Source organism: Barbus barbus (assembly GCF_936440315.1).
Source record: "Barbus barbus genome assembly, chromosome: 20".
Lineage (NCBI taxonomy): Eukaryota > Metazoa > Chordata > Actinopteri > Cypriniformes > Cyprinidae > Barbus > Barbus barbus.
The window spans coordinates 9,143,325-9,168,356 of record NC_136748.1 but is presented as its reverse complement, the minus strand read 5'-3'; the positions used below and the strand labels follow the sequence as shown (position 1 = coordinate 9,168,356).

At 37.6% G+C, this 25,032-nt stretch overlaps 1 protein-coding gene across 1 annotated transcript; it reads left to right on the top strand.

Moving 5' to 3' along the window:
- Positions 1 to 99: 99 nt before the first annotated feature.
- Positions 100 to 17,919, top strand: LOC306886069 (methylmalonate-semialdehyde/malonate-semialdehyde dehydrogenase [acylating], mitochondrial-like). The gene is made up of 12 exons (XM_079442938.1): positions 100 to 263; positions 846 to 890; positions 1,541 to 1,615; positions 2,650 to 2,811; positions 4,056 to 4,134; positions 4,984 to 5,286; positions 5,389 to 5,510; positions 7,168 to 7,357; positions 9,002 to 9,183; positions 9,667 to 9,846; positions 16,481 to 16,579; positions 17,311 to 17,919. Exons 1-12 carry the CDS (start codon positions 225 to 227, stop codon positions 17,413 to 17,415), a joined length of 1,581 nt encoding a protein of 526 aa, XP_079299064.1. The 5' UTR covers positions 100 to 224; the 3' UTR covers positions 17,416 to 17,919.
- The last annotated feature ends 7,113 nt before the right edge of the window (positions 17,920 to 25,032 follow it).

Below are 25,032 nucleotides of genomic sequence, written 5' to 3'. Positions count from 1 at the left end.
ATTGGTCCATCGTCTGCGAGGCCTAACCAATAGATTTCCTGAATTTGGGGGAGTATTTGGCTTTAGCACCTGATTGGCTGTTTGAACACGATATCCCGCCCACTCTTAAAGTCACAGTAGGGAAATCGGTTCGTCTGCAGGGCGCAGGTCTCGGCGCACGTCCTCTGGCGGGGGTTGGACGCATATTTGGGGGGAGAAAACAACATTAATCCACGAATTCCATCATGGCAGCGACATTAATGCGTTCCCTTGTTAAGAAGAGGGTAAGAAACACAAAAGCTTCGCATTTTACAGTCATACGTGTAGTATGAGTTGGACGTTACATCATGTTGTCAAAGTATCAACTTCACGGTCAAACACCTCGAGCAGATACTTTGTTGCACACTAGCTACAATGAAAGCAACTCTATATACAATACACTATATAAATAGTATGTAAGATGTTTTAGTAATTGCCTATTCACCAGAATGATACTACCTTTGTTTTTATATAATTTCGCGAGAGTTCTTGTCACGTTCATAGCACGCGCTAAGTGCTACTAGTGATATCATAGTCCTAGAAAACATTGGACTTCATGCATAAATACTTTTGAGCAACAACTTCGTCCTATATGCAGTAAGAAAATCAGTTTATCTGTATCTAAAGAGAGGTTTTCTTTTTCATTGAAAGCTGTATAAACCATTAATGTCCTTTTTGTGCTGACTATAAACAAAGTTAAATTAATATAAGTGCACAGCAGTTATACACGAGGTTTAATAATAATATACTGACTGACACACAAAAATGGTCTGCCCAGGCACAATAATAGAGCTCATTTAATATTGCACCTGTGACCTGTTCTGCAGGTTCCTCTTCAGATGGGACGCATGTGCTACTCCTCCTCCTCTGTGGTAAGGTTATCATGTATTTGAGCACAAGTATTGTGCATATTTGTGCAAAGAGTGTTTGGGGTTAAGAGAAAGTTTATCTAATGTGTCAAAAACATTGTACTTTTTGAAAACACAGTAGTTAAGTGATTATAAGAGCCAAGCAGACAGTGAACTTTGTATGAATATTGCTTATATATCCAATTGTTCTAGATCATCAACTGATGTTCAGTATTGCTCCATAAGCCTTTAACCTGTATACAGTGTAAACATCACATGAAACTTTGCCTCATTTCTGAAGAACACCCCCCCCCCATTTGCCTCGTACTGAACCTTGCACACCTTGCACTAGACCATATGATCTCACTGACAGAAATGACTCATTCGTTACAGACTTTTATCTCCCTCTTATAAGAGGAATAGCACTAATGTTGTCTTGTGTAAAGACTGGAATACACTACACTACGCGACTGAAAATCTGAACAGATTTTAAAACACTAGCCATTAAACACTTGCAGAATTTGGGGAAAAGTTAGGTAGTGTATTATAGTTTTACGATGCAATCTATCATCATATCAGTCTCTTGAAAAAGTTATTGTTGTAATTGTAAATCAGTTGTGTTTTACGTTTGCTTTTTACTTTCATATTACATAATTTTCTCTATCCTTTCTCAGCCCACCACCAAGTTGTTCATTGATGGAAAGTTTGTCGAATCCAAGAGTCCAGAATGGTTGGACATTCACAATCCTGTAAGTTCATACTGTACTATCAGACATCAGTTTAACAGATTACATTCATTGACCACACTTAGGCCGAGTTAAACCCATTAGATTAGTGTGGTTTAAGCACATGTGATTTGTGCTGATCAACCCGACTAGACAAAACATTACCATCAATCAGTATATAATACAGCTTCAGTTAATTTACTTCTTTTTACACTTTTAAAAATGTTTGCTCACTGGTTGTTTAGTACTGTTACCAATGTGCAAAAGGAGCAATAGAGAAAACATCAAGATTAACCATTTTCCAGAGATTTGCTGTAATCTGCTTTGCACAGTAGATGCCATAATAATTGCTTGTTGGTTTCTTCACTCTATCTGCACTCTATATTTCAGGAACTCTGGTTAATATCACATTAGAGTAGTTTTTAAATGCAGTCTGGGTTTTTGGTACGTAAAAGGTGGACTTTGTTTTAAGTTGCTTTGGTTGTTATAAGTGGTTGAATCATTTGTGCTGTTTTTTAATGTTTAGTTAAAGGAACACTCCACTTTTTTGGAAATAGGCTCATTTTGCAACTCCCCAAGAGTGAAACAGTAGAGTTTTACCGTTTTTAAATCCATTCAGCCGATCTTCGGGTCTGGCGGTAGCACTTTTAGCTTAGCTTAACATAGATCACTGAATCGGATTAGACCATTAGCATTTGGTCATCAAAAATGACCAAAGAGTTTCGATAATTTTTCTATTTAAAGCTTGACTCTTCTGTAGTTACATCGATCCAATCTGATTCAATGATATGGATTTAAAAACGGTAAAACTCAACTGTATCGCTCTAGGGGTGTTGTAAAATGAGCCTATTTCCAAAAAAAGTGGAGTGTTCCTTTAATGTTAAAAGCAAGAAAGTGTAAGCTATGTCAGCAATCAGAACGTTTTAATTATTTTATTTGTTTATTTATTTTACAAGTGACTGTATCAGCACTTTACTGTAGAAAAGTGCCAGAAAAGGCCACAAACCATTAGGTGAACTGTCTCTGTGATTGAATTCTAATGCATGCGCTTTCCTCAGGCCACCAACGAGGTCATTGGTCGAGTGCCAAAGGCCACACATGAGGAGATGTTGGCCGCCGTGGACTCGTGCTCACGGGCGTACCACACATGGTCCGAAACTTCCATCCTGGCCCGCCAGCAGGTCTTCCTTCGCTATCAGCAGCTCATTAAAGACAATATTGTAAGTCACTACTGCATATCCTCAACCCACTTGTTTTGTTTTTTGATAAATTTTCCAATCAACACCAGACTTGTTGAAATTAGTATTATTTAGGTTTCATTTTACTAGATCCTGTTTAATTCACTTGCTGTGCTTGTTAAATATGGATCAGCACAGTAACGCTGTGATGGACCTTCAGTTGAAAGGTTTTCACTGGGCTTTCATGGCAATGGAAAACTTGGAAATATCAGGGATTTGTGATTCCTTGGTCTGGAAAATTTGTATAAAGCTGTGAAAACCCTGTTTTCATTAACTGGATTACTGTTTAATAGAATTATGCAAACTGTTTTGACTCATGCATGTAATGTTTACGAGAGTGGCGTACACGCAGGTCTACGCAGAAACCAAACGATAAAGATGGCGCTGAAGATGCTGTGCAGTGCCAAGTTGTGTCTTTGCATTGCCTTCCTTCTGATTGCAGCATTAGGAAAGAGTCCTTTGTTCACTTCATACTGAGAAATTGTAAAAAAAAAAAGAAAAGGCACCAGTCGACATGGGATTTTCAGAAAGATTGAAATTAAAAGATGATGCTGTGCTGATTATATTGGATCCAGTGTTGCACCACACAAGTGTGAGTAAAGCCTTTTTCACACTGAACGCGAAAATCAGCACGAATGTTCGGCACGATGATGCTTATGAATCAAAACAATAGAAAAATAATGAAAAAGTGAGGGGGTTTTTTTCGTGTCAATTAGTTTTTTTTCCCATTGCTCAAGCAGGTAGCGTTCAGTCCATTATAACAATATAATATTCATGTCTGCCTATTATAGAATCAAAATCCCTTTTAGAACACAATCAAAAGTTATTACAACACTCAATTATAGTATAAAGGGTTTAATTTCTTTCTTAATTTCATCATTTTTAAACATAAACCATCAAGCTTTAACAAAAAAAAAAAAAAAAAACTGCAGGGAGACCTTGAAAATTCTCTTTTGTTGGCAACAGGTTTGTTAACGCTTATTACAAATGTGGTGAAATGGGTGGCACAACCCAAACTCAGAGCAGATGCAGAGATGGAGTTCATGTGGAGCAGCATTTACCGCAAACCAAGCCACTCTGAAACACTGGATCATGGTCTCTGAATCATGCAGTGCATATTTATTTAATAAAATTTTAACCTTTTGATGATTGCACTAAGCTATATTTGATTATTTGTTCTGCCTTACTGCTTGCTAAATGTATATGTGATTTGATTTGTGTTTCAGAAAGAGCTGGCCAAGCTGATAACCCTGGAGCAGGGAAAAACCCTGGCTGATGCTGAGGGGGATGTATTCAGAGGACTGCGTGAGTTTCTCATTCTTGAGACAGTTCTGTAGCAATATTAAGAGCAATTAGCGCCATGTTAGTTCATTCCTGAATGTAATTAAGACTGTAGAGTGTAGAACATTATAAGCAATATTCAATTATATTTAACCCAATGACTACAGTATGTACAGCCCATACTGACTGCTACTACAGACAATCATTTTGACAAGCAGAATGTGTTTACAGTAAATAACCTTATAAGGAGGCTTAAGCACCGCAAATGTGTGATATAATCAAATCTGTTTGTGCCCAGTTATGTCTAGTCATAAACTCAAAAATGTGAACCTAGAAAATCCAGGTAAAACCCAGAAGTTGCTCCATCTTAAAAAGAAGAAAAAAAGTGGTCTCAAAGAACAGTTAGTACTTTGTTGAATTCACAAGTGATTTTTTTATTATTATTATTATTTACCAGCAAATCATCATATTGGCATGATTTCTGAAAAATAATGTGACAATGATGACTGGAGTAATGATGCTTAAAAAAATTCAGCTTTGTCATCACAGGAATGAATTACATTTTAAAATAGATTAAAATTAAAAATGTATTTTTAAATGTTAATATTTTACAGTAATTACTGTGTTTTTAAGGTAGCCTTAGTGAACAGAAGACACTTCTTTCAAAAACATTTTTAAAAAAAACTTTTCTGTTCAAACTTTTGAATGACAAAATAAGCATAAGGTTGAAAATAACTTGGGATATTTTTTTGTGCTACAGATGAGACATTATTGGCTGTTAGGACCCAAGAAAGTCTTTGGCCTTTGGCCTGTTTGCACATTTTGTTTGTGTGCCTTCATATTATTTACTCTAGTTGTTTGTTGGTTTTGCAGAGGTGGTGGAGCACACCTGTAGTATCACATCCCTTATGCTGGGCGAGACCCTCCCCTCTATCACGAAAGACATGGACACATACACATACCGGCTGCCCATTGGCGTATGCGCAGGTATCGCCCCCTTCAATTTCCCTGCCATGATTCCACTCTGGATGTTCCCAATGGGCATGGTGTGCGGGAACACATATTTATTGAAGCCCTCAGAGAGGGTGCCTGGCTGCACCATGTTGCTGGCCAAACTGCTGCAGGACGCCGGTGCTCCGGATGGAACATTAAACATAATTCACGGACAGCATAACGGTATGGAAAATTACAGAAGCAGAAGGGTTATAAATATTTGGACCACAGTATGATCCAGATTCTGTGTGTAGATAACAAAATGATTTGTTCCATGTGTTATAGCTGTGAATTTCATCTGTGACCATCCTGCCATCAAAGCCATCAGTTTTGTAGGCTCCAACCAGGCTGGCGAGTACATCTATGAGAGAGGCTCCAAAAATGGCAAAAGAGTGCAGAGCAACATGGTTGGTTCTGAACATGAAGTTAATGTATTTCATAGAAAACCATATCGCATGTGAAAGTCTTTTCAGTTATGAGCAAAAAAAAAAATCATACAAATCATCCTCTGAATTTAAAAAGATAGTTCACATTAAAAATAAATTATTTTATTTACACATCATCTTGCTGTTCTAAACCCATTAAATTTTGGTTAAGCTTCGAGAAGTTTCTATCATTTTATTGAAACTCCAGGTAACCATAAAAAGTTCATAAAGGCATCTTAAACCAAATCCATATACTGTACAATGAGCAGTTAAAGTCTTGTGATGACCGGTTTCATTTAGGCTTTCGTTCTCATATAAATACACATAAATAGAGCACATCACATCACAGCCGCTTGATTGATATGGATTTGTTTTATGATGATGTTATAGTTTTATAGGATTTCATAAGGTTTGGTTAAATGGACTTTCAACGCAGGGACAGAAACTTCAATGGTTTCATTAAATATCTTAATTTTGGTTTAAATGATTAATCAAGGTCTTATAGTTACAAACCTACAAGACTTTGATTAATCATTTAAACAAAAATGAAGACAACATTAGTGTTCATTTTCATTTTTGGATGATATATTCCTTTAAGATGTTTAAAGTTCTTTAAGTGAGTCGTTCCATATTTACTTAATTCCATGGAACACTAAAAGTGAGTTTTGGAGAATATCCTGGCTACACTTTTTTTAACATACTGAAAGGTAATGAACAAATATTTTGAATAGCCCCAAATTTACACTGCAAAGGTGGCACAGAAGCACTGCTGAAGTGGCATTTAACTGTCGGAAATCATCATTAGTCAGTAAATACTTAGAATTTACTGCAGTGCATGAGCAGTATGTGTTTGTTATATCTCTATGGTGTCTTTGCATCCTTTTTCTTAGTATACAGAAAAAAATGGCCAGGATCTTCTTCAAAAATTCACAGGGGTGGAGTAATTGGCTAAAACAGCAATGCTAGATTTTTAGTAGCATGACAGTAGCTCAGATGCTTTCAACGGTGTAACTTTTCCACTAACAAGCTACTTTTTCCCAACTTTGTAGCTTCGTTACCACTGCTCATGTGTATCATTTCTCAGTACAACTTCAGTGGCCAGATGGTGGCAGCATTTGGTTACAAATGAATCTGCATCATTCTAGTTCATTCTTAACCTCCATAATGATGCTGCAATTTTAGACTCAAAATTCAGGAAATTGGAGATTACCCCTTTCATTCTTTATTGCCTTCACAGTTAGCATGAGAGACTCAAAGATGATGGACAACAGTGGACAGTTTAATTACATTAAACTATGGAAAAACATACACTGTCATTATTCAAATGCCTCTGATTTAATACAGAAGATCGCACCTCCTTTGCTCCCACTGCAAATAAACTCCCTTTTCTGAAACTCCACAACAGCCCCCTCCACTACCATAATCTCCTCCAGATTATTTTAGTTTTGCAAATTAACTTGAATTTTGATACTCAATCTGATGCCAGTCTATTATAACTATGTTTTCAAGGTCTGAGGTCCATCACATATTCTTCCCCCACTTTTACTCTGCCTATTTTCACTCATTGTGTTAGTGCTAGAATTTGTAGTTTGGTGCAAATTTGGAGCTGCTTCCTTACAATCTCATTTCTGTCCACCAGGGGGCGAAGAATCACGGTGTTGTGATGCCTGATGCCAACAAAGAGAACACACTAAACCAGTTGGTTGGTGCTGCTTTTGGAGCAGCAGGTCAGAGATGTATGGCACTTTCCACTGCCATCCTTGTAGGAGAAGCACGAAACTGGTTGCCTGAACTAGTTGATCGTGCAAAGGGTCTCCGTGTCAATGCAGGTACTTGATGTGTTTTTTTTTGTTTTGTTTTTTTATGCATCTCACAAATCTGATCAAGTACAGGCTAACTAGCACTGTGTCCTAGTCAGGCGAAATATAATAAAGGCCAAAAAATGTCCACGTTCCAACAAGTTATCGAATATATCACTTGACATCGAATATCGAATAACACTCTCTCCACCCTCAATACCATGACTGAGGTGAGAACCTTGAGCAAGGCACCGAACCCTCAACTGCTCCCCGGGCGTCGCAGCAATGGCTGCCCACTGCTCCGGGTGTATGTCCACTTGGATGGGTTAAATGCAGAGCACAAATTCCGAGTATGGGTCACCATACTTGGCCCCACACACCACTTCCCTTTCCCTTTCCCCATTGCAGCAAACGTGTCCATCTGCACTTGCAAAAGTTGGCGCACTCAACTGTTTGTGAAATGGAGCAAAATGTGAACATTTTTATATATACCTACAGCAATAATCCTAAATAGCCACAATGAAAGGCATGCAACCAAATTTGGACCAATGATATTTTGTAAAACATTAAATATGCTGATTGTCTGTGGTTCTGTTAGGCCCCATATTTTGTTCTCAGTAAAAAAAAAAGAAAGTGTATTTTTTTTTTTTCTTTTTTACTACCAGTTAGTTAGTACACAGACACAATATTGACCAGTTCAGTTATTTGCGTTTCTTGGACCACCAAGACTAGGAAACACCAGGAAAACCTATACCATAAATGTCACTTTAGACTATTTTTACGTGACATTCATTGAATAAAATCTCTTTTCCGCAGTTCCACTCCATGTAGAGTTTCTCTGAATTCATTCAGTTTGTTTTTGGCCTTTTCCTAGACCACCCATGCCTTCATGACCACACCTCTCCCTGAGCAACTTAAAGCATGTTCAGCTCACCCAGAGAATAGACGCACTATTTGTCTTGGTCATGCCGCAAAGCAGAAGCACATTTTGTGGTATAAAGGGGACCAGAAATTAGTATGGGCCGATCAAATGTTTGAAAAAAATTCTGCAGATGAAAATTGTAATTGTAATCAGAGAAGCAAAACCGCAGCAGCTATTCTGAAACCCTATAACAGACCTCTAAGACATATTGCCTCAGGGTATCTAAAATTGTGTGTGTGGCTGTGTGTTTGTTCGCGTGTGTGTTTGGATATGTCAGTACCAATATCTTTGGTTGCAACCCAGTAAAAAGCGGTAAATTAAAGGAAAGTCATCCCCTCTATTCAGCAAAAATCAACAAAACAAATGATACAGAAACCATTTCTCCAGATTTTAGGATGTCTAAACTTTTGGTTAACCAACTAAACTGTGTTTTGGAAGACAAACCGCTACATTTTCTGCTAGCTATCAACTTAACCTGTTGTGACCTGAATTACTGACATATGAATTCACACATTTATATGTGATCTGATTTGTGCTTCAGTATTATCAGTAGTTATGTAGTGAATAGTATGTTCATTTAGCATTTGTAGCATAGTGCCACGTGATGAAAATGAATGATTTTCCATTCTGATGGAATATGTTATCGTTGTAGTTTAAGTGCATTTTGTAAAAACTCCATAGCTTCTTCACCTTGTCTTTATTTTTCTGTATTTCTTCTCTTGCTTTTTTTTTTTTTTTTTTTTTTTTTAAAGGTGACCAGCCAGGAGCTGATGTGGGACCTCTCATCTCGCCTCAGGCCAAGCAGCGAGTCAACAGCCTTATTCAGAGTGGCGTGGATGAGGGTGCCAAGGTTCTACTTGATGGCAGGAACGTGAAGGTCAAGGGTTACGAAAACGGCAACTTTGTAGGACCCACCATCATTAGTAATGTCACGGTGAGAGCCACAATGCCTACAAGGTTGTACAAGAAGTGTCCAAGTGCTGTATTACGAGTGCTTCCTGTTTATTTGCCTCTTTATGATGAATCGCTTGTTGTATTCCTCAATTTATCAAAAGTCGCTTTGGATAAAAGAATGAATAAACATAAATGAATCCCATTTACTCAACCTCATGTTTTTCCAAACCTGTATGGCTTACTACTTCTGTGAAACACAAAAGAAGATGTTTCTTCAATCCAGAATGAAACAATGAAAGTCAATGAGGTTCATTGTTATTTTGGACCTAAATGACTTTAGGTGGGCTAAAACAATTTTTTGCAATATCTTATTTTACGTTCCATAGACTAAAGAAAGTCAAATGTGTTTGCAACAACATGCTAGTAAAGAAATCACTTTAATTGCTGTAAGTTAGAACATGTGAGTATCATGCAAAGGCCATGTAATTATGTCCACTTGTTGTTTGTCCTACTTTAATTTCAGCCGGACATGAAGTGCTATAAGGAGGAGATATTTGGACCTGTGCTGGTGGTCCTGGAGGCTGACAGCTTGGATGATGCCATCAAAATGGTCAATAAGAACCCATATGGCAACGGAACTGCCATCTTTACCACCAACGGTGCAGCGGCACGTAAATACACTCATGAAGTTGATGTTGGTCAGGTGAGTTTTTAAAAATTTTTTTTATAAATATACATCGTGAACAGGGATGGGTTTATAATACACATTTCCAATGCATCAAATTTTCATAACTGGACTAACAACTTGGGGCCAGTTTTACTAAACAGGGCAAATTAGCGCGAGAGTGCAATTCCAGAACGATGGGCGTGGAAATTTCTGCAGGTGATTTACTTACAACTCGCAAATTAAAGAACACAGATGCAACATTTCATTTACATATTGACCAACGCAATATACCAAGCGCAGCACAAATTAGTGTAGTCGCAAATAAACAAAAAAATAAATAAGCCACAGTACATTGAAAATAACGTGACTCTTAGAAAAAGCTTGACTAGATGAGGGTTCCAAGTATTCTTTTATTTCCTAAAGCAAATGAAAAATTAACATGGCTTGGCAAACGATATGTTCGGATAATGTGTTCTTTCCAAATAAATTAATATGTGTGGAAAAATCCTCTCCCTTCTACCACGCGCTCTCTGTTCTCTGCGGTGCCTCTCCTACCAACAAATAGCATCCACTTCAAGCAAAAAATAGTTTAAGACATGCTTTTTTTGGGCGTTAAATAATGGCGCAAATACCAGTAATTTGATGAGCGCAAACGTTAATAATCTCGTTGCGTGATTCATTTAAATACTCTCCTCCCATAAATTTTGCATCTGAAAGGGAAACTCCAAATGCATATTCATTAAGGTCAGGTGCAAAAATAACCATGTCTTTAGTAAAACCTGATAGTACTATTTTAACACCAAAAGATGGTTTGCACTGGCACAAGCTGTTAGTAAAACTGGCCCTTTAAGTGATAGTTAACCAAAAAAATGAAAAATCTGTCATTAATCAATCACCGTCATGTCGTTGCAAACCTGTAAGACCTTCATTCATCTTCGGAACACAAATTAAGACATTTTTGATGAAATCCGAGAGCGTTCTGACCCTGCATAGACAGCAACGGTACTACCACGTTCAAGGTCCAAAAAGGTAGTCTTGTGAACATGTTGAAGACTGACACAGTGGAGAACAAATTGAATAAAGTCATTATTTTTGTTTTCTTGGCAAACAAAAAGTATTTGTGTCGCTTCATAAAATTAGGGTTGAACCACTGATGTCACATGGACTACTTTAACAATGTCCTTACTACCTTTCTGGGCTTTGAACGTGTCTGTTACAATTCTGTCTATGCAGGGTTAGAAAGCTCTCGGATTTCATCAAGAATATTTAAATTTGTGACCCTGGACCACAAATTCAGTCATAAGTAGTGTAGGTATATTTGTAACAATAGCCAGCAATACATTGTATGGGTCAAAATGGTCGATTTTTTTTTTTTTTATGTCAAAAATCATTAGGGTATTAAGTAAAGTTCCATGATGATATTTTGTAAATTTCTTACTGTAAATATATCAAAACTTAATTTTTGATAATATGCATTGCTAAGAACTTAATTTGAACAACTTTAAAGGTTATTTTATTTTTTTTATTTTTTTCACCCTCAGATTCCCGATTTTCAAATAGTTGAATCTCTGCCAAATAGTGTCCTCAACCTGATCTCAATTTAAAAAAAAAAAAGAAGACCCTCATGACTTTGTGGTCCTGGGTCACATTTGTGTTCTGAAGATGAACAAAGGTTTTACGGGTTTGGAACGGCATGAGGGTGAGTAATTAATGACAGAATTTTCATTTTTTGGGTGAACTTTCCCTTTAAATGCACAATAGAGACCCCATTGTAAACTCTTGTTTTAGAGCTTATTTTAAAGGGTGACCTGGTTCTTTATTGGATTGCAGGAAATGGGAATGCTCATATCAATAATGCTATATTGAAAGAAAAAAAATGATGGTATATCAGTATCTGTTTATATAGAAACAGCCCTACTAGTAATATGCAGTGTAAGGGGCTGAAAAGCGCAGAAAGCGTCTTTGCATCTAAACAAGCGAGACGCAGCACTTGGAAATGTTTTTTTTTTTAAAAGCACAGTGCATAATGCGCAGTCTTGAGACACGTAATAAAATAACGGAAATGATATAAACAGCCAAACAGAAAGCTACTGTATTCTTTTAAGAAACAGGTTGTGATGATCATTTTAAAAAATGGTGTATAAATCAGTGTATCTGGACACAGCCACTATAAGTACGTCTTCTGATTTGTTGAGCGGTTTTGCTTGTAACTGTTGAAAATCTTTTAACTTCACACGCTGTCTTAAAAACACAGAACTCATGTGCGAGACGTGAGATCAACATGTCATACATGTCTGTCTCACGCATGTACATAGAAAAACAATGGAAAAGTAGTGCACTGGAATGGAAAAATGGCCTCTAACAGTGTCCAAACAGTCTCTGTGTGACTTGAAATAGGTGCTTGCAAGAGTCAGACCTTTGAGAGACCTCCTCGGTCAGTCTGCAACTGTGAAAAACTGCCTCTTTATAGATGTCCTAGACATGCTGATGTTCACTTATGTCGTATTGGGCACGTCCACATGTCATGTAGGCTCTTGACAAGACCATTGTAGGTGAAGAATTCCTGGCACACCTCTAGAGTAAATATTAGAACGTGATGTAAATGAAATGTGTAAAATCCCCTTGGCGCCACGACCCAAAGCCAAGAAGCACAGTTAAGATGCAAGTCTTGCCTCTTTAGTGGCCATATATACACTAAGGGTAGCACAAGCCTTCCTTTAAAAATCTATGTAAAAGCTGTATTTTTTTCCATTTGTACTTACCTTGTTTGCCACAGCTTCGAAAATGTACAGCTGCAACCAGAAAGCGTGTGCACTACAAATAGTTCACAGCAAATATGTGCTTTTTAATCAAAACAGCACTATGCCAAAATATTTTGCTGGTAAAGCCCGAAGTCTTAAATTAAACTCAAAAGGGATCCCTCGCAACCTGTTGATCTGGTGGTTATGCAAAAACGGCCCCCTTTTTACCCGGTTTGTTTGGCCATGGTGAGCAGCTATGCCGTGTGTTTGCGACTCACATACTGGAGTACTCTGCACAGGCCGTGTGCTGAGCTGGCCTCCAAAACCCCTGTATACAAGAACCTCCTTTTGCTTTTTTTTGCTCCGTCCACTCCCTCACGAGTCACCTTCGACCAGAAGGCTCAAATTGTGCAACCGCATTTAAAAAAAAAAAAAACATTTCAAGATGCTCTGCCAGTTTCCAGCCTCACCCCACCCCAAAAACAAAATGTTTTGTTTAGTTATTCTCTGCATGCATTACTTTTCTCGGCTGGTACACAAACAAATGATTGTGGCTTTCAGTTGTGTGTCGACTGCTTCGTCAACACATTCAATAGAATGAGCTGATTGTTCCACACTTTCCATACACAGCTGAAGCCCAACGGCAGCTTGTTCTCAAAGCAAAGATGTGCATGTTTCTTCAACTTCAGATACTTTTAAGTCTCAGGCCTTTATTTTTATTATAACAAATTTAAACTACTTTTTGTTACATAAATATAATATTACAACTTACTTGGAACTTTTTACCATGCCATCATTTATATTTGCTTCATTTCAAATGCCCTTCAAATGTGCATAGATGTTATTGTTTTACCATTGTCACATACTCATTGTCACATACACAGACTTGGAAACTTAAAGTAGGCATGAAATGAAAATTATATTTTTTTTAAATGCATATTATTGATGATATTGTGAACGATTCACCCAAATGTATTTTTAATACAATTTATGTATTTATTTAATTTTGTAAAAGATGTCATAATTGTATTATCCAGTGAAGCGTCAGACTTTTCTCTGGTGAGGTATGCTAGACTTCTCCAATCATATAGTCCACATGGAGCCTGTCCTTTTCATACAGTTCACTACAAACTCGCATTCAGATCTGCCTTCATCCAATAAACAACTAATAAATTGAACAACCGATCTACTTTTTTGGTAAAAAGAACAATATTTTGTGTATTTGGTGTAATGCAATGTTTATGCGGTTTAAGGTAAAAAAACACATTATTTTCCACATGCTGTACATTATTGTTGCTCCTCTATGCTCCGCCTTTCTGAAACGTGTCGATTTTTAAAAAGTGTATCATTCTGAGAAGCGAGGCGTGCTCTGATTGGCCAGCTGTCCATGGCGTTATAATTGGCTGAATACCTCAAGCGTGAGACGGAAATGTTACGCCCCTTACCGTATAGTGATGCCGTGTCCCAACGCGATGACACAAAAACAATAAAACCCATGATAAACGAGGCATTTGTTGCACAGTGGGACATAATTAATGATTATAATGACTTCTACTGTCTTTTTACGCGTCGCGTTGCATCATGACGCGTAAACATTACCATGTCTGCATTTGTGATCGGAGAAACGACAAACAAAAAGGCAAGGCAAGTTTATTTATAGCACATTTAAAACACAGTGGTAATTCAAAGTGCAATAAAAACAAGGAATTAAAAATAATAAAAACAAGGAATTTTAAAATAATATTGAAATTGATTTAAAATGAATTTAAAACAATTAAGAGAAAATGATTATACATAAAATACAGTGCAGTCAGTTTGGACATAACACAGCGCTCATTCAACAAATGCACAGCTAAACAGATGAGTTTTGAGTCTGGATTTAAATGTGGCTAATGTTTTAGCACATCTGATCTCTTCTGGAAGCTGGTTCCAACTGTGGGCGGCATAATAGCTAAAAGCGGACTCCCCTTGTTTTGTGTGAATATTCGGTGTTGAATATTCAAAGTTTTATATTCGGTGTGCATATCAGCAATGTATTTAGGTCCTAGGCCATTGGGTGACTTATACTTTAAAAGTAAAAGTAATTTAAAATCAATCCTAAATGTAACTGGAAGCCAGTGTAAGGATCTGAGGACTGGTGCATCCTGGCAGCAGCGTTCTGGATGAGCTGCAGCTGTCTAATGGTCTTCTTGGGAAGGCCGGTGAGGAGACCATTACAGTAATCCACCCTGCTGGTGATAAAGGCATGAACAAGTTTCTCCAAGTCTTGACTGGAAACAAAACATCTAATTCTTGCAATGTTTTTGAGATGATAGTATGCTGATTTAGTTACTGCTTTGACATGACTACTGAAACTAAGGTCTGTCTCAAGAATCACACTAAGATTCTTGACTTGATTTTTAGTTGTTTGACCCCTAGAGTCAAGGTATGTATTCACCTTGAGAACTTCATCTTTGTATCCAAATGCAATGACTTCAGTTTTCTCCTTGTTTAACTGAAGAAAGTTTTGACATTAATTTAATCAATGCAGTGGCAGAGGGAGTCAATGGGGCTGTAGTCATTTGGAGATAAGGCAAGGTAAATCTGGGTATCATCAGCATAGCTGTGATAGACAAGCACTACTCTCTACACTGCTCAAAACTCGCATTTGAATCGTCAGATTCTGGCAAATTCTTTAAATAAGAAAATGGACTTACAGACTGTGAGTCAGAAGCGCCAGACTGTCCCTGCAAAGTTGGAATTGTCCCACTTTATAGAAACAGCCTTTGTGCAAGCCAGCATTGTAGGTACTCTTCCAGGTTCAGGAAATAGTCCTCCGCAAAATACGTTGCACACACTCTAATATTTGGGTTGAACTGTTCTGGAACAGTGCTGTAAATAGAACTTAACCACTGATTTCTAGTTGTGTCCTCTTTCGGAAGCCCAAACAAAGTACTTTAGCTTACACAACAAAACACAGCGTCTCCAGGACATGCTTACTTTTTTCCTCAGGCTGTATTGCGTATTACGACTTCTAAGGATCAATATTTTCATATACCCTCGGTATACCCACATGTTTTGTTGCTTCGCAAATCCGTAATCTACGTACTGTAGCTTCCCCTATAATGGTGTCCCATACAGTTGTGTGAAACTCGTGATTCTTTGTTGTAATTGGTGCATTATCACTTCAGTCATTCTACCTTTTCCCACCCATCATCGACCGAGTGTGCGTGTCCGCTGCATTGAGAGAACTCCACTCAATGCCGCTTTTGTTTTTCACCTACGAGCAGGGAGAGCCTACTGGCCATCTGGAGCACCGGGACTACGGCCACCAGAGTTGATCTCAGCCTAGTCTATGCTTGTGTTTATATGAGGGGTGTTGCGCACGTTTCTGAAGCAGCTCTCCGCACTGCTTTTGTAAAGCTACTTAGATACTTAAAGTCCTTAGGACACTTAACTGAAGAAACCCATCTCAGGAAAAAAAAATCTACTGGGATCATTCTCCTGTTTTCGTTTGCTATCTAGTAAAGGTTAATACTAATTTTAAACTGTATTTTGTTTAACTGTCCTATTTCGGGACTTTAATTGCTACACTGATAGTGAAGCGCAGTGGACTTGCTCTTCAATTCACACTGGAAAGGTTGGAGCTGCACTTGTATGGTGAGATTTGTACGTTTACATTGAGCAGGGAGACTAACGTGAAGCGGTAATGTATAGAATTTACAAACCGTCTCTCCCACATGGTGTCTAGAGACGTGAGGAAAGCATACAGCTTTCTGCGGCAGACAAGAATGCATTTGCGTCTGACGGGCACGCTGTTGTCTTAACTGTCATCAGGGTGTGAGTGTGTCAGATATGTGAGATGCAGAGAACATGACTGCTCATGAGGGCAAACGCAGCTGACCTCTGAGACGCCTGTTAATGTACTGCTTGCTTGTTTTTTTTTATAGATTGGAGTTAATGTACCAATCCCTGTCCCACTGCCCATGTTTTCATTCACCGGTTCCAGAGGCTCCTTCAGGGGTGACACCAATTTCTATGGAAAGCAAGTAAGTATTTGTGACTGTATATCAGGATATTTTGCTTTGCGGAATAGGTTTATATTAGACACTAAAATACAATAGTCATTTAACTCTTTCGCTCCCAGTGTTTTTAAAAAAGCTGCCAGCCACAGTCAGCATTTTTTATCATTTTTTTTTCACAAAATCTCTTGGCCCCCAGAATATTTTGTTGTATGAATATCTGAACATGCAATATGCATGTAAAAACAAACACACTTGAATGTGGGTAAGTTTCATGAAGCAACATTTTGAACAAAAAGCCGAGAAAATCACATTTTTGTCAAAGACTATGTAAAATACAGAAATACAGATACTCAATTCAATTATACAATAAAAAAAAAAGACTACATTCTGCCATGGAGCAAAAAAAAAAAAAATGGAGAATTATTGGCCACATCTTCCCCAAATGAACCGGCTGAAGTTTAAAATCAGGTCACAGGCATGGTCCATTTGGTTTGCCATTTGAATGTTTTGTCTGCCATTTGAGTTTGGCTGTAAAATTTGTTTTGGTATAAAATTTCATCAGCTGTAGTTTGTCATAAAACAGTGACTGACATGTTTTGACGCAAGTGGTTTATTGTTCCCGCCAGCGCAAGTTTGCCAGCCACCTGCCATTTCTCATGTGATGTCATTGTAATTTTGAGAGGGTATTAAAAAGATGATGACTAATCTTGAGTCATTGTTTAGTCTTAAGTATTTTGCTATTCTTTCCATCACAGGGCATTCAGTTCTACACACAGATCAAAACTGTTACCTCGCAGTGGAAGGCAGAAGATGCTACTCTGAAGTCCCCCGCTGTTACCATGCCAACAATGGGACGTTAAGTATTAACCACCTATAAATTCCTCTCTGGCCCCCAAAATCTTCAACACTACTTTTAACTACTGTACAGATGGATATATTCAAACATACTGTGATATGCAGTTAAATGAATTTTGAGTTGAATTTTTTCTTTCACTGTTCAGTAAGTTAAAAAAATAAAATTAACAAAGCATGAATTGCTTTAGACCACTGTATGAAACATTTGTCAAATAGTTTGCTGTTCTTACCCTGATATAGCCTTAGTTTCTGTCTCGGAAGATAATGACTCCACATTCAACACTAAATTTACTTTGGGTGTTGACAGGCTGTATTAAGTCTGCAAAAAGGTTGAGTGCTAAAACTTCGACTATCTGTAGCTAGCTGGCTCTTCTGAACTGTTCAGCTAGCATACTGTCTTGTTAAATATGAATGTCCATATAAATATGCAACATTTGTGAACTGTTGTTGAATAGAAGACTGTTTTGGGCTGATTGACTCAATAAACAAGACAATGAATTTGTTCTTGTAAATGTTATTTATTTTAGGGTACATTTACACAACCACGGTATGCTAAAAATGAAAAAGTTTTACCTTTTGCGTTTTTCATGAACAGATGACAACAACACTGTCGGAAAGATCCGGGAAAATGACGTAAAATGCTATAGTATGCCAGGCCAGTAGTTGGCAATGTCACTTGTAAAGAAACACTACGTGAACAAGTAATATGTATGTGAATGATGCAAATTTGCGTTTTGTAGTTTACGTAGAGGCTATAACGGTATTAGTTTCAAAAACTTGTACTGTATAACAAAATTTAAAGCGCCATTGTTGCGTAAATTAATGACCAAAATGAATAAAACTTTTTCCATTTTTATTTGAAAAGTGTCGCGTAAACGTTCCCTTAGTAGCACCTGCTAAGGTATCACTATTTTCCCCAACTTATTCTGCGCCATGTTTACTTGTGCAACTATTATATATATATATATATATATATATATATATAAGTATGTTTATATTTTTTATATATTTTATAATTGATTCTGAACAGCCTAAACGAAGTCGTAAATAATTTGAATTCCACTTCCGTGATGGCTACACGTTATGGGGTAACACATTTGCATAACGCCCGCTTATGTTCTATGTTGGCTGGCCATCATGTCGAGAAGACGCTGTGAAAGTAAGTTCATTTTATTTTCACTTCAAATCAGTGGTTAAAATTCTAATTCAAATTTTTTTTCCCCCACTGTACCACAGTAGTACAGCCCCAATCTTGTTTTGTGTTCCCGTCATTTTACTGACGAATGCTTCTCTAATCTTGGAGAGTTCAATGCGGGATTCACAAAACACTTGGTCTTGAAAGATGGCTTGGTACTCCGTGTATCTGGACCAGCTGGCTCCACTGAATCACAAGTATGTAATAGTAGATATTTATACTTTCTATCAAGCTTTCAAAATACGGAACTATAGCAATGAGCGTATCGTTTCCGACACGCTGTACGTGGCAGACCAATCACAACAGACTGGGCCATCAGACCAATCACAACAGACTGGGCCATCAGACCAACCTGAGCAGACTCTGGAGGAGGAGTTTAGAGAGACTGAATCTTAGAATTGATTCAAACAAATTGTTTGTGAATCGTTGGAAAATGAGGTGATATTAAATGCATATTTTGAGAAAACAAAAGCATATTTTGACCTTGCTTGCATGTAAAACTATAGTAGGAGACTCCCAAATCAATATTAGGAACCTTAAAAGTGGCATATAGCAGCACTTTAAATCATTAAATCTAGAAACAGATGATCTGCAGATCTAGTGGGCAGAGGTGGAAAGTAACGAATTATATTTACTCGCGTTACTGTAATTGAGTAATACTTCTACTTTTTAAAGTAATTTTTTAAATGTCATTTTACTTAAGTATATTTAGTTTGAAGTATTGTACTTCGCTACATTTTAAAACACATTAATTACTGAGTTAAAAAAAAATTGCTCCCTGGAAACTACTGCAGTAAATAATGGGCAGGAGAACAAACTGGCGCTAAAATCACAAGAAAGATGCAGACGGACAAGACAGGCGTTAGTGGTGCAGACCCAGCTTAAAACCAAACCCCATCATATTCAGCTGAAGTTGAACTCGAAGGAAATGAAGTGAACCCCTGGCCATGTTTATGCTCTATTATGCAGTGTAAGGTGTTTGCTTAGGGAGACCAAACTAGCAGCTTATAAAATCTCGACATCAACCCTTCGCAAGCATGTAGAGGTAAGATAAATACCTGCATCATTGCATTGGTGGTTAAAATGAAGCAATTGGCAGTTTTTGCACAAAAGGTTTTGCACAAATTAGCCAAAAATACAGTGGTGCAGGGTGTGCGATATCGTCTGCGACAATATCGTAATTGTTGTTTTAACGATGTGCGATTTGACATTATCAGCATAGCCAAAAACCAAACAAAACACTCCTACAGAGTGCCGTAAAGTCTAGTAGATTAGATTAGACTAGTGTGTGCGCGCATTTAGAGTGTGTTCTTTCACTGCGTGATTAAACTCTGTTAAAATGCATTTAAAATTATCACAAAATTGAAGATATAGGGGCAGAAAATGTATATTTATATAATTTCATATAGTAAATCAATATCACACAAAGAGTGCCATTTTTCTCCAAAAATCAGCATGATTACATATATTTCTTTTACAACAGCTCAATAAACAAGAAATTAATTAAGAGACTTGCGTTTTAGACACCATATTGCCTGTTTTTGCTAATAATCCCAATTTAAAAATAATCCCAAACACTCTCTGAGCAACATCGGTGTTTCGTTCCTGAATGAATCAACTGTTTAAACGATTCGGTTCAGTCGCAATGACTCACTTATTAACAGTGACTTGGTGACACCTACTGGCGGTTTTAATTTCGCATTTAAAGTATCTTTAGATTTGTTTTTTATATAATTTCAAATGAGTATTCAACGTTTTATGTCTTGTATATCAAAACATTATTTCTGCATTTGCAAATGCAGGTTAAATGCATTCATGTCCTGCATTAAACAGTGTGTAAATGCGTCTAAATGCCACTTCAGATGAAGCTTCTGTGTTTCCTCTGCATTGCAAAGATGAATTCTGTTGATACTGATTTAATTTGCCTGGGAACAGCCCAAATGTCTTATTATTCTAAATAACTGATTCCTTTAATTAAAAACAACTAGTTTGAGATTTATAGACCTATCCCAGGGGTGTCAAACTCAGTTCCTGGAGGGCTGCAGCCCTGCCGAGTTTAGTTCTAACCCTGCTCCAACACACATACCATGTAGTTTTCAAATAAGCCTAAATGATTAGATTAGGATCTGGATCAGATGTGTTTAATTAGGGTTATATCTATACTGCTGTAGGGCTGTGTGTTTGACACCCTTGTCCTAACCCAATGTGGCGTCCCTCCCACTGTTAAAAAGTAACCAAGTAATTTTAAATGAGCTACTTTTTACTTTTACTTGAGTAGATTTTTAGACGGGTACTTTTACTTGTACTTAAGTAAAATTTTGTTAATGTAATGGTACTTTTACTTGAGTAAAATATTTTCGTACTCTTTCCACCTCTGCTAGTGGGCCAATGAAGTCAGAGGTTGACAGGTCGTGATTCTTGGGTTAAAAAGATCTTATGATGTGATTCCTTAACAAGCCTGTTTGGGAGACAGCACTCTGTAGTACGCCATTAATTATGGTGAACCAGCATAGAGAAGATGTAAAGCTCAGATAAATTACTCTGGATCTTCATTTTACAGCTTGACTGCTCTGTCTGCTAAACAACCAACCTCAGATGGAGTAAATCTCGGAGATGCTTTGTAATTTGCATGGCGCCCTCTGGCATGCTAGTGTCTAACCCTGGATGGCTGGCACCCTTGGAAAAAGCTGACAAAGCCAAGAGATGGGCTGGTTTCTTATGTGGGTGAAGAAAAATGCAGAGACAACATAATAAGGTTTTAACTGTGGGGGGATATACATTACCTGTTACATTTAACTTTGTTATTTCACTGGATACGAAAAGTATGTACATTTCAAACTCTTCAACCCAATATCGTACATTATTTACAACTTAACTTAAGCGTTAGTGACATTTTTAATGACCACAACGAGAATGTTGCAATTTTCCTCATTTCCTTCCAAACTTCCAGACTTACTTTTTATGAAATCAGCAGGGTCCAGTATTAATTTGGACCTTGCTAACTTGCATTATATGGACAAAATAATTTGAAACATTCTTCAATATATCTTCCTTTGTATTCCACAGAAGTCAGTCATGACATGAGGATGAGTAAATAATTCAGCTTTAGGTGAACTATTGCTTTGTGAGTAAAACTAAAACTAGGTATAAAAGGATACAACAGGAGTGTGATATAATGTAAATGATGTCTCTTCACTCTCAACCCACAGGATTTACATGGCAGTTCTTCCACCTAAAAAAGTAGTTCCACCTTAAGCTTCATTAACAAACATTTCTTATTTGCAAACAATTCATAAAAAAATTCAAGTTTCACATTTATGCTTCTAAATGCTTTGGCCTACTGACCTGCTTCCACTGCTGCAAAGTACTGTATGACAATAAATGTGTTTTCCATTCAGTTTTACAAACTGAAGGATGAGTCAAAATTCTTTAGTAATCAACCGCCTGCCACAAATGCTGGCCACTGAATAACCAAGAATATTCCTTGTGTCTATAACTCAGCATGGTCTAATTAGGTTATCCTGCTTTTTCTAGATAATCTACAAATAATTTGAACGTACAATATGTGCATGTGAAGCTAAGTGGGATGTTCAAATTCTGCATGCAGATGTTTCTTGCGGTGGGTATGTCAAGGCCAGTGCAGCCCTATTTTTACCCTTAACTCATGGTTTCGACTAACTCCTCTACCTCTGTTCAGCTAAATGGACTGTCAAAGTCAACTTTGCTTCATGTCACTCTGACATTTAGCCTTAAAAGAGAAGGTTACTTAAAGAGAACCAAGTAATAACGAAGTACATCAGGATTGAAATTGAGCTGTAATATATGCATCTTTTAAAAAATTCCAATGACGGTACTTGTAAAGAAGCCTCGTTCTTTCAAATTTAGTTTTAAACAATTGCATTATGCATGGCATCATTACCCAGGTGAAAAAAAGTGCACTTCCGTAATGTACACAACACATTTAGTTACCACGTGTAGTACACCTTGAGTGTACAAGTGTATGAAAGATAGGTTCAAGTGTACTACAAGTGGTAACTCATGCAATATAGCACAGTTGAGTACACTTAGGTGATCTTACATTTATCTTAAGAAGTACTAAAGAATATTTTTTAGTATATTAAGTACAAAATTAATGCGTGAAAATAGAGAACTTAAAGTACATTATGGAAGTGCACCTTTTTCACCTGGGTAAGCTGACAGTTAATTTTGTTGACTATCTGAATGGTGAGTATCTCCATGGTCTTTGTATCACTTTGCTTCCATTGTTAACATCTATTTTTTCGTTTTTATACTAGGAGTGTCCAAACTAGCTCCTAAAGGGCCGGTGTCCTGCAGAGTTTAGCTCCAACTTCCCTCAACACACCATTAACTCTTCAGGTGTTTAATTGGTGTTTCCGGGAGACGTGTATGTAGCTTTCTTTAATGTTCTGCCTAGAAACAAAGATGCCGTGGCACCAAACCGCCTCATGGAAGAACAAAGTCGTCACGTTTACAACCGTGACAGTGAGCGCTTGACAGGATCAACTACATGCTGGATTTTCAAACGTATGGGAAATATGTAAAGTTCAAGAGTTTTACACACTGGTCTGTGTTTTTGGGGACATTTCCACGGCCTTAAACATGACGCGGCACAAACTGAAATGTGACTGGTTGCTTTACCTGTCAGTCATATGTCCTCTTGGGTGGTCCTTGGCCATTCAAAACGGCCAAGGTTCCCAGACCTTCTGTCGTCATTCTGAAGGTCTGGCTACATGAGACTAACAAATGTAGTATGTCTGGACTACACTTATACTCTATAGAACATCATTTTTTACAGCTTATTACTTAATTACGTATTCAAAAAAATACTGAATTGGAGAGCACTTTCGGACAGAGCCATTGTAAATCACTACGGCACACATCCATCGTTCACACATTCTGGCAATGAATGTACTATTACTAGGGTCAGTGGCCAGGATTGAATTCTCTAGTATTCTTGCATTCTAGTTTGAATTCACACAGAAGAATTTCCAGCAATTTGCACAAAAAAAATCTGCGAACAAAAATCTGAATGCAGTCGTTTTCCCTCCTTTACATAATAGCAAAATGCTCACAGCTGGGAAAATATTTGGACTAGGAATGTTGTCAGTGGTTCTGACAAATAGTGGTGGGTAACAAATTGAAATGTAAGAGGAGAAAAGATGGACTTAAACACACGACTATATTTAAAACTAATCTTAAGCAAGCTGTTTGTGAATAAAATTTCACCCCGTAAAAAGATTTTCCACCAGGTTGCAGACCGCTTAGACATTTGAGATGAGGTGCAATGACTGCCAGTAATTTTTTGAAGAACTGCTACAAGTTTAACCTCCTACTCCTACAGTGACACAAAAGTGTGTACATTTATGGAGAGTAATCTTTAAAACTACAAGGCGCCAAGTTTTGCTATGCATTTGCCAGGGTGTTTTAAGACTGGGGTGTCTGATCCTCCTCCTGGAGGGTCACCTTTCAGTAGTTTACCTCCAGCACTTATGAAACACACCTGAACCATCAGAAAGTGGTTCTCCAGGAGCAGTATTCACTCTTCACGATGACATAGAAGAACCTTTTTGTCTAAATGGTTCCGTAAAGACCCTTTAACATCTGAAGAACCTTTTTTGTTTCACAAAAGGTTCTTTGTGGCAAAAGGTTATTTCTTATAAAAAGGTAAGGGAGAGATGATTCTTTAAAGAACCTTTGACTGAATGGTTCTTTGTGGAACCAAAAAAAGGTTCTTCTATGGCATCGCTGTGAAGAATGTTTTAAGCACCTTTATTTTTAAGAGTGTTGGACACCCTTAAGCTAAGGTATAGCCCATCACTATGTCTATAATATTCTGGTCTCTCGATATGGCTCACTGTAAGTCTGTCTGATTTTCCCACTCTTTCAAAGCACCCACCAGGCATAGTTCTGATCATTTAGAAACATAATACACACCTCTCTGCTTACCCACCTTAAAGGTGCAGTATATTGATAGCTAGCAGTCAAACTAGGAACCGCAGTCCAGCTTCCAAATTTCTCCCACCCCCTTTCCTCAGATGCAAAGCTAACGTGAGTTGCCAAATTGAAAATAAACAACAGGAACCAGCACAACTGACCCTTCGCAAAGAGCTTGATTGACAGGCGATCTGACCAATCATAATGCTGAATCCACCATCTTGTCCAACAAACAAATCAGACAGGACAGTATATTAACTTTGGTGGATTTAAGGTCATTGCACACTGAGTCTGAAATTTTCGCATGCGTTTTTCTGTATTCCCCATCCTTTCCTATCAAAATGCATGCTACGGATGCGAAAACGCAGAAAATCGAACCTGATCCGAATTTTAATTTGACGGATGAACGTTTCGGAGGCAGTGTGCAAATGTAATTGACACAACGTGAGGTCGTATTTATTTTTTAATGTGC